The following is a 10,811-nucleotide window of genomic DNA, read 5'->3' as shown; positions in this document are numbered from 1 at the left end:
GGAAAACAAATAATTGGAAATATAAAATAAATAACCAGGAAAAAAATAAACAACTGGAAAAATAACATAACCAAAAAATGAAACAAACCACTGAAAAAATAAAATACTAGATCTCTGGGAGCTCCTTCAAGACTGTTGAAAACCATTTCAGGTTCATTCATTGAGCGAATGACAAGAGTGTGCAAAGCAGTAATCAAAGCAATGGGTGGCTGTTTTGAAGAATCAAAAATATAAAACATGCTTTGTTGTTTAGTACATAATTCCATATGTGTTCATTCATAGTTTTGATGCCTTCAGTGAGAATCTACAATGTAAACAGTCATGGAAATAAAGAAAAACCATTAAATGAGAAAGTGTGTCCAAACCTTTGAGTGTGTGTGTGTGTGTGTGTGTGTGTGTGTGTGTGTGTGTGTGTGTGTGTGTGTGTGTGTGTGTGTGTGTATTCATTTAACATTGAATAAAGACTTAACAAACTTTCATATAATGTACATTGGAATTTAATATATTAAATGGACTGTCACAAACACAGGGACAGATTGACCCGCTACCAGTTCATAGAACAATTATTGGCACACCTCCTTGTTCAGTAATCTGAAAAAAGATATTTTACATCCATTCCATGTCTTGTTTTTTAAAAAAAAAATTGTGTTTGTTTTTTAATGTGTGGGTCAGCAGTTCATTTATTAAACCTGTGATTTCACTTCGGTAAAGTTCCTCAAGTTAGAACAACTCATTAATTGAAGTCTGGCAATAAATCATTGTCGGTTGAATTGATTTGAAATGTATTGTTTAATTCAGTAGCTATGCGATGTACAACAGTTAAAACCACTGGATGTCACTAGAGGGCCAATATCTCAGACCAAGACCATATCCTCCCCACCCTCCATTGACTTTCATTTACAACCAGAGAGGTTGTGTACACAAGAGACAGTAAAAATGCATTCAGCCACAACCTTAGCCTCTGCTACCATTGTAGACACACTGTATAGAAAAAATAAGCTAAAATAAACTCATTTTTCTTTCTCTTGAACTCAGATGTCTCTCCTTTATTTCAAGTCTGACTCTGCATGTGTTTAAATCAGGGTGTATGAATCTGTATGTATTTACGTCAGTATATCTGATTCTATATGTGTTCACTTCCGTCAGTTCAGACTCTTTAAGTAGTCACAGGTGTCACTGAGCATCAGACTGCTGTTTGTCACCTGGATGGTGACACTGGATCCATTTGCCCCAGCAGACGTCCAGCTACTGTCTTTGAACACCTCCAGTTGATCATCACTTACTGAGACTTTACAGTTGACTGATGTGGTGACTCTGTTCACATCTGAAAACATCAAACACTCCAATATTAGGTATTAATGAAATACAGTGAATATGAAAATAAACGCTATTGAAGCAACATTCATAGGTCAAGTCAGTCAGCAATGAGGCCCTGACTTGAATCATCAATCACCTGACTCTGAAAGGGACAGATCTGGCATAAATCACTTGTTTCAGCCTGATAAATACTACCTGTTCACAACATTACATTGCAAATAACAATATATCTAAAATGATAAGGATCTGTGATAGAGACAAGTTGCAGTAGCAGAGGTTGAACTGTTCCAATAAAATATTCTCCAACAATGACAGCAGGAATCTTAAAAATCTGTGAATAAAAATCCTAACATCTAAAAAGCCAAAGATGATGATATTGTAGTCAGCAGACTATTAATTGACATTATAGTTAATTTGTGGAAGATATATTGAATTTGTATCAACAACAAATTAGTGTTCTCCCTGTCGAGTTTGTTGCTTTAGAGACCACAGATAAGTGCCGCAGCACTACTTAGTGATCTGATCTGTCTCAGTCACGTGAAATGCAACAAATGCATCAATTGAGGGAGTAGCACAAAATAACAAGACAGTCTTGTTAAAGTTTGATATAAACAGCCCTTATCCTAAAATGGCCCTCCAGAGACAATAAGTCTATTTACTGAGCTATAAAAAGACACTACTGCAACTAATGACAACTTCACAGTTTGTTGAAAAGTAAGTGTGTTTCTGTTAAGAATTCTTTTTTGTTGTGATTTTGGTACCAGCTATGCCATAGCCACCATATGTTGTATCAGGTTTTTTGTTCTCCACATAAATGTTGCTGCTGTAAGGTCAAACACATTAAAAACGGAAAGGGAAAGGAATGATTTTTTCCACTTATTTGAAATATTATTAAAATCTTACTAATCTACTTGATGATAGGGTTGTAGTCAGGACTATTTAGGTCCAAGTCTGTGCATCCCTAGGTCAAGACCAAGTGCAGAAGGTACAGAATCGAAGCCAATATTTGTTTCCAGATGTGTAGGTTGGTGCCGTTTAAAGCAGCTGAATTAGTTATTGGCAACTCCTGTTTGTAATGTATTCATGGATGCATAGATAATTCTCATAGGATTACTGTGTGTGTGAATGGGAGTCAAAACATCCACTCAACATGTGTCTTCATGTGCATACATTCGTGTGTAGTTATGGGCATGTGATCAGCTATTGGTGTTTTAAACAACTTTACCATTACATCAGCCTCTGTATCTATGTGGAATCATTCCATTTTACTGCTGTGGTGTTATTCTTTTATTGTTTCATACTTATAAATCATGTGTCAGGATGTGAGGATGTGTGAAGACTGTCAGCTACTGCTTGCATACCAAACTGCTCTGTGGGATAGTAAAGATTTACTCTGCTTCACTCTTGTATACATTTAAATTCTCAGGGAATTTCTGCAGGGTTTTATGTCTCTGGTTTCCTTGTGAACTTTTTTCATGTTTATATGCTTTGTGGTTAGATTTATCCTGCTGAATGTTTCTGTATATCATAGACTACAACATCCAAAAGGTTTAAAATCCCATCCAGAAAGGTGAGGGGTGGGAATATTTTATCCTGTATGCAGTCATCAATTCCACTAGCTGTGATGCATCTGCTTCCTCACCGACTACGAGCAGCAGATGCTGGTTGCTGTTGTCTGAGCGGATGTAGTGGTCCAGGTTTGGCTCGTAAGTGCAGGTCAGGTTGACAGGAAGCAGGAAGGTTGGTTCCTCCCAAATGGCCAGCTCCTGACCTGTCATGTTCCTGCTGCAGGACCCCTCTGCAATTGTGTACTGGCCTCTGTAGAAGCTACAGCTGGGGGCGTAACCAAGAGGAGGTAAACAGGTGACCTCAATGCTGTCGTCAGGTGAGACAAAGTGGTGGCTGACTGACAGACTGGGACTGGGACAGCTGCCTACAGAAGGACCACAACACACAGGGTCAGTACAAGAGTAGTCCGGTCGCTTGTTGTGGGTTGGCAACATGTGTAAACTAAGCTTAGGTTTGTGCCTTCACTTCAGTAGTTCTACAGATCTATTTAAGTTTCTCAGTTGCAATAAAGAGGTACAACAGTAATAACAACTGAGTATCTTTAATGCGCATTAATGAAGCATCATTTTGTAAATCAATTCTGTTTAATACATCCACGGACACAGCAAGACAACAATATGGGCTATGTTTACAGTCTCTGTGCTTCTGCTGGTCAGTGTCACAAACACAGAGTGGAAAATGTCAAATGAGGTGACAGAAGACAAAAAAATTCTCTGTCGGGGTATCGTGAGGCAGCTTCCAGTTTCACTCACTGCACAGTAGTGATGGAGAAACAATGCTTCCCTGAAGCTGTTATATCCAATTGTTTGCCAAAAGATTCTTTAAAGCCAAATTTAACACACTGTTCACTTGTGACATCTTCTGTGAAATAATGAAATATAGTGCTGTTGCATCCAGTCAGGACTGTTACTTCTTCATAAACACATTATTATGGGAAATATTTGGTATAACTGAAAGATTAGCAGCATGACAGACTGATTAAATTTTTTTTCTTCTGCGTTTGGGCCTTTTTGATAATATGCCTGACAGCAAGGAGAGAGAACATATTTTTGTTAATTCAGTTATTTAGAGCATCCATCCATTATCTCTACACTGCTTAATCCTCATTAGGGTTGCAGGGGGGCTATAATATATCGCAGCCAACTTAGGGTCCCGGTGAAAACCCACGCATGCACAGGGAGAACATGCAAATTCCATGCAGAAAGATTCTAGCCCGTGACATGAACCACATATCTTCTAGCTGTGAGGCAACAGTGCTAACCACCAAGCCACTGCAGCCCCTTATTCAGAGCAGTACGAACAAATTTAAATATTCAGGTTTACAGTAATTTCATTTATCAGCAACCAGAATGATCCTGTGGTCATTGATTATATGATTGTCTAAAAAATTCTACAAGCATCAGTGGAAAGCTTGAGCTGTAACTGCTGGATTAGGAAGAGCTCCTCACAGCTCTTAATGTAGTTTGAACCTTTCATAACATTCTTCGAGTTTCTATCCAGATGTGCACAGATTTATTCGAGGTTTCGAGGAAATCACCAAAAGAAAATGTGAATTGTAGCCTCAACTGCTTGGTGAAGCTCATTCTACTGAATGCCATTAAACCACTGCAGAAGAGGACACAAGGAAAATGGTTTCATTCAGAGAGCTCCAGTCAAAGCCCAAAAGATCAAACAGAAAGGTTAGAACATGATGTAAATGTGACTTTTCTGTTAGTTTTAATGTGAGGAAAGCTATAGTTGTCTCGAAGGTCCAACCTTTCTCTTTGTACAAAATTGGGCAATCACTTTGCCCCGATACGTCTTTATGCTAAACTAATCACATTCACATCCTGGATCTATCCTATCCTGGAACTTGGTATCAACTGACTTCACCATTCTCCTTTAAAGTCTGTAAACTGCTCCTCTCACCCCAGACGATCACCGCTGCGTTGTCACTGGACCTTGAGGTGAATTCCTGGATCTGGTAGTCACACCTGAGGGAGATCTTGCTACCCACCGGATGATTTCCTAGCAGCACTTTTGATGACAGGTGAAAGACGCAGACAAAATCCAAAGCTGTCTTTAGCCTGAAGGGGATGGCAGAGTTTCCTCTGAAAAGGCGACAGTTTCCTCCAGTGTAGTCGATTGGAAGCGTGCAGCTGACCTTCAGTGTCTCTCCCTCCTTGATTTCATGCTCACCCACAATGATCCAGGGCTTATCTGCACAGAGATAACATGCAAAACACACACAGTCTTCTCCTTGTGGACAGACAACACAGCGAGCTTATTCTGCTGGTTTTTAGCATCACAGACCGAAGCAGCCTTGCAACTCTTCACAAAGATACACAGTAGATTTAAGTTTAGGTTCCTGTAAAATCTGGAACATTTTCAAAAAGCTCAATCTTCTCTGACAGTCAATCAAGTGTTTTAGTTGTCTGATCTAAACTTACATTCTTCATAGTCTATTTTGACAATGTGAACACTGCTTCACAGGCAACAAACATCATCTGGGACTCGTCCCATCCTGCTCACTAACTTTTAGAACTGCTGCCCTCAGGCAGGCACTACTGGCAAATAAAAGCTACAACCTCTCATTCACTGAATAAGTTTTCATCCCAGAGCCATAGCAGCATTAAATGGACTCATGAAAACTATCATCTGAACAGTCACACTGTGCAATACCTCACAGATGCACATGCTTTTTTTAAAGTGTAATTTCACTCAAGGAATTTTACCAAAATTATTTTATGTGTACAAAATACATATGTGTGTGTGTGTGTGTGTGTGTGTGTGTGTGTGTGTGTGTGTGTGTGTGTGTGTGGTAGGACATGGGGTCATGACTCTCTGCAGGGAGAGTGTGTTTTCAGCTGTTATCCCTCTCAGCACTATTCCTTCCTCATGCCGGATGACTGACAGAGGTCCACGGGCTGCAGTGAACTCTCATCTCCCTCCTGCTGTCCTCAAGCGCCTCCGGAAGCAACTCAAACCTTCTACATTGCGGGGTCATCCATAAAACTTCCTAAAGCCTTGGGACAATTTGGCTTTTACCTCCAGAAAAAGAAAATCTACTGCATAAAGATATGACAACCCCCGCAAAAACATCCATCCTACATATCCTCGACAGCACCGACACATGACTGGATGTACGCATGCAAGTATTAAATATCTAACTTCACCTGCAGGAACAAACCAAAAAAAAACATCTCTGTTTCGTCCACCGGCCTCCTGGAGGTCCGACTAATTGTGACTAATTGCGACTAATTAACAAAGCCTGTAATTAGATTAGATGAATTTTTTAGATTAGATGAATATATATATATATATATATATATATATATATATATATATATATATATATATATATATATATATATATATATATATATATATATATATATATATATATGTATATACTGGCATAATTTTCAGTGGATTGACACTTGGCAGCAGAGTAGACTTTTACAGAGCATCGAAGAGTTTCTACATGGAAATGTAATAATAATAATCAGAATAATAACAGTCATTATTATAACAATAATTACACATTTATTCATATAGTGCCTTTTGAAAACAAAGATACAAAGTGCTTTATAATAAAATAAAATGTCTATTTTGGCAAATAACAAAAATTATTTAAAATCCAAAAAAAGATCCCCAACATGTCAGATAAATTAATTTGAACAAACTCCAGAAGTGAAGCCTGGACTCACCGGTCCATGTATACCTGGCAGCAGCCATCCAGCCTGTCAATCAACCAGAGACAAACAGGAGGTCAGCACAGGACATGATGTTGATGCTGCACTGGAAAAGTTGTTTCATCTCAAAAACTCAGTTGTCCTGCTGAAATGACATTATCTGCCTCCTGATGAAACATGAATGCAGTTCCAGCACTGTGTGGAGGAACATTGAGATATTTTAAAGCATGAACTCACAGCAGTGAGACAGACCGAAGAGCAGAATCAGATTCATCTTAAAGTTTGACTGATTTCCGAGTGACTGATCAGATCCTGATTGACCTCAAAGCTGTTTGCTCATTTTTTGTTTACTCGGCTCCTCCCACACTCTGACCGATTGGCTATTTGTGCACCACCTCCAGAAGTTCACCCCAAGGCTGCAAAAACTGGAACAGCAGAGATAAAAACCATCCATTCAACGTTTAATCCTCATTAGGGTCGCGTGAGGCTGGAGTCTATCCCATCTGACTGAGGGTGAAGGCAGGGGACACCCTGGATGGAAAATACAACAATATTACCTTAAATACAGCAAAATATCTTCATGGGGGAGAGTTCAGTAAGATTGAGTTTACTCACTAAGAAATCCAAACAGCATAGGAGGTACAACTCTGCACCACTAATGTAAGTCTACTGGAATACCTCAGCTGTCTGTCACAATTATTCATCAAACTGAAAAACTCTGCAGTACTACCACCACGTCTGTCCACAGTCACCAGAAGTGACACTGGGCCTGTCTCTGGCACGAATCAGGCTTCTCAGCCAACTTAGTCCACATGCGATGCAAGCCAGGCAGTGTGTTGAGACACCTCACTGAGTTCTTCAGAAAAGTGGGGATACCACAGTGCCTTATTGAGTGAAACCATCCATCCATCCATTATCTATACACCACTCAGTCCTCATTATCCCAGCTGACTTGAGGCGAAGGCAGGACAGGTCGCCAGTCTGTCGCAGATAGATATACAGACAAACAATCACACTCGCATTCACAGCTACGGACAATTTAGAACAATCAATTAACCTCAGCATATTTTTGGATTGTGGGAGGAAGCCGGAGTACCTGGAGAAAACCCACGCATGCACAGGGAGAACATGCAAACTCCATACAGAAAGATCCTGGCAAGGCTCCAGGGGATCTTCTAGCTACAAGGCAAAAGTGCTAACCACCACGCCACTGTGCAGCCCCGATTGAAACCACCAACCTTTATATCAGTGACAACCACTTGAGCTACAGCCACCCCACTGATCTGACAGAAACGGGAAAGCTCTGGCAGAACCAGGCTGAGGCAAGACAGCCATTTGCCTCACCTATTTGGGGTAAATCAAGGATAAGTAAGCACAGCCACAAGGACACTTTTGCCCAAAGATTCTTGTTTGTATTTATTTTTATGTAATTTGAATTGTATTTATGAGCTTTATCTACTGTTAAAAAAACCTGAACTTTAGCTACTGTTTCAGATTTTTAGTATAGAAGTATATGAGAACTCATTTACACACTTCTACATGGTAGTCTTGCCTGCAAAGCAAATGATTAGCGTAGGTTTCCAAAAGAGGAATACAAAATGAAGTACACATGATGCCACCCCAGTGCGAGTAACCCTGTCAGTCTGACCATGCCTGTCCAGACGCTGTGGCCTGCCTCTGTGGTCCCAGTGGGCTGCTGTCTGACTGTTTGTAATGAAGCTGTCATGACTTGTATCTTCCACAAGAAGGCAGCGCATTCACACTACTCGACCCTCCCTCCTGTCCTCTTTTATCTCCTCATGCTCTCCTTCGCTCTCCTGTCTTTGTACATGAGTGTTGTTCATTGTCCAGGTTTCAGGGCTCCGACAGACCCTTGGGGCCTCAGACTTCTGCTGTGACACTGACTTTGATGGATGATTCCTGGACTGAACAGGCCAACGTGGTGTAGGATCAGGACGTGGAGGGTAGCTCTTTTCCTCACACACATCTCCTAACTCACTGTTTAAATACTTCTTCCTGCAGCCTGGTGGGAATTATGGGCACATGCTATGGATATATCTGTTTGCAACTGAATCAAATCTATTCAGTTTAGGATTGTGCATCGCGTTCATATTACACCTATTCTCAAAAACAAACTGGATTCTAACTCCTTGGTCTCTCATGTGCATATTATTAGTAGCAAGCATAAATGACTGTTCAAATTACTGACCTTTGCTGCAAGGAAGAACATTCTGCTCTTTTGGAGCAAGGATGCCACCCCAACAAAGAAATCGTGGCACAATCTTGTAATAGACTGCATCCCCAATGAATATATTACCTGTATGGTTCACTCAACAGAGGACGCTTTCCATAAAGTCTGGGAACCAAACTTATAATACATTGGACCTACACTGTCTTCTCCTATATTACTAGGATTTCCTGCACTGGCCTAGCCTGCCTGTAAACTCCAGTCTGATGTATAGTTTGTAACTGTCTTGTCACACATGAGCTGTTTTTTGTTGTTATTTTTGGTATGTTTGTGTTGTTTTCAAAAAAAATGTTAAGAAACATCCATCCATCCATCCATTATCTATACACCGCTTAATCCTCACTAGGGTCATTGGGGGGGCTGGAGTCTATCCCAGCTGACTCAGGTGAAGGCAGGGGACACCCTAGACAGGTCGCCAGTCTGTCACAGGGCTACATACAGAGACAAACAATCACTCTCACATTCACACCTACGGGCAATTTAGAATAATCAATTAACCTCAGCATATTTTTGGACTGTGGGAGGAAGCCGGAGTACCCGGAGAAAACCCACGCATGCACAGGGAGAACATGCAAACTCCATGCAGAAAGATCCCGGGAAAGCCGGGACGCGAACCAGGGATCTTCTCGCTGCAAGGCGAAAGTGCTAACCACTATACCACTGTGCAGCCCGTTAAGAAACATACCATTAAAAAATACTTCTGGGTAAATTTATGGCTTAAGGAGGGTTTACATCAGTGAATAAACTTGTAAGTGCAGCATCGTGTTCCACAATCAAATTTATCTGCAGTTAGTCTATTAACTTCAGCACAGATCGGTCGTATTTTGATAGTTCAGGTGAACTCTCTCTTAAAAGCAACATTATTTTTGAATTACATACTCTTTTGTTTTAAACTTTGTACTCTGTGCTTTGGCGCAAAACAAGCAAACGTAAAGAAAATATCAGATAGCAGTTTTACCTTGAAATAAAATTTTTAGAAAACGTTCAATAGTAATAAAGACAAAAAGTTCCATTAAATAATGATAATAAAAAAATTGGTTTAAAAGTTTACCACTTTTCTTAAGTGTCTTTGCCAACCACTTTGTGATTATTATTATTTTTATTATTATTATATGCTATGTTTTTCAAATATCATGGTACTGCATTTGGGCCATAATCTTTTGTCAAACCTCCTTTTAACCTTAAATCATTGTCTAATCAGTTCCCAGTGTTTGCATTTGCATGACGTTTGGTTTGATGCGTGAAATGTGAACTCATACAAAGCAAGCAGATGAAATGATGTCAGAGATCTAAGATCATCTGGTTCACAGTCTGAGGTCATCGGCTGACCTTGAACTGGACCTCCAATCAGAAGCAAAGGTTTAATTTATATTTATGTCTCCTTGTAGGCTCACAGACAGAGACACCGCCCCCCCAGAGGTCAGAGGCCAGCAGCTGGGACCATCAGTGAATCTCATTAACGATGCCACTCAAAGGTGAAACACAAGCTGAGACCCAGACGGCACATTAGGTCTGAGCAGTTATATAATAAATTGTGCTCAGGCTGCTCCCTATGAACCAGGAACCACAGGGGGCACTTCTACAATAGATACAATACAATAGCCCAGGGGTATGCAGAAAGATTAGATCAACCTGTCCGCAAAAATACACTTTACAAATAGAGAAAAAATGTCCACATATTGCGTGGACACGAACATTTTGTTATTAAGAGTATAAGCGGAGAAAGCCTTTACTGTTCTCTAAAAGTAATAGATTAATATGCAACCAAGAGTCCTGGAGAAATGGTTAAAACATGTATTAAGTTGAAGGTGGAAATGCTAAAAGGGATGAGATATTTTAAAGTACAATAAGCGATGCATAAATGGTCAGACTTGTGAGCTAAAAGTAAACTATAGCTGTCCAACGGTATCAGTTTCAATTTTCTATTTAATCTACATCGTCTCAGGACATTTCACATAGTAAGACGATGGCAGTAAACAGTAGTAGTTGGTAAAATAAGAGTA

General features: G+C 40.0%; 1 protein-coding gene across 1 annotated transcript; it reads right to left on the bottom strand.

Moving 5' to 3' along the window:
- Positions 1 to 770: 770 nt before the first annotated feature.
- Positions 771 to 10,147, bottom strand: LOC111583769 (uncharacterized). Its single transcript, XM_023292998.3, has 5 exons — positions 6,798 to 10,147; positions 6,576 to 6,608; positions 4,795 to 5,085; positions 2,960 to 3,250; positions 771 to 1,324 (listed from the first exon to the last, which is right to left on the bottom strand). The coding sequence occupies exons 1-5, from the start codon at positions 6,832 to 6,834 to the stop codon at positions 1,143 to 1,145; spliced, it is 834 nt and encodes a 277-aa protein (XP_023148766.2). The 5' UTR covers positions 6,835 to 10,147; the 3' UTR covers positions 771 to 1,142.
- Positions 10,148 to 10,811: the final 664 nt, after the last annotated feature.

The sequence above is a fragment of the Amphiprion ocellaris genome, chromosome 2 (genome assembly GCF_022539595.1).
Source record: "Amphiprion ocellaris isolate individual 3 ecotype Okinawa chromosome 2, ASM2253959v1, whole genome shotgun sequence".
NCBI lineage: Eukaryota > Metazoa > Chordata > Actinopteri > Pomacentridae > Amphiprion > Amphiprion ocellaris.
This window is presented reverse-complemented; position numbering and strand designations above follow the sequence as displayed.

What these genes read in the sequence shown, in the direction of transcription:
- LOC111583769 (XM_023292998.3), bottom strand. Translation starts at nt 6,834, where the DNA reads ATGAATCTGATTCTGCTCTTCGGTCTGTCTCACTGCT. An exon ending in TGCCAGGTATACATGGACCG is followed by an intron (nt 5,086 to 6,575) that starts GTGAGTCCAGGC and finishes ATCTCTGTGCAG; the next exon opens with ATAAGCCCTGGATCATTGTG. An exon ending in CGCAGCGGTGATCGTCTGGG is followed by an intron (nt 3,251 to 4,794) that starts GTGAGAGGAGCA and finishes GTCCTTCTGTAG; the next exon opens with GCAGCTGTCCCAGTCCCAGT.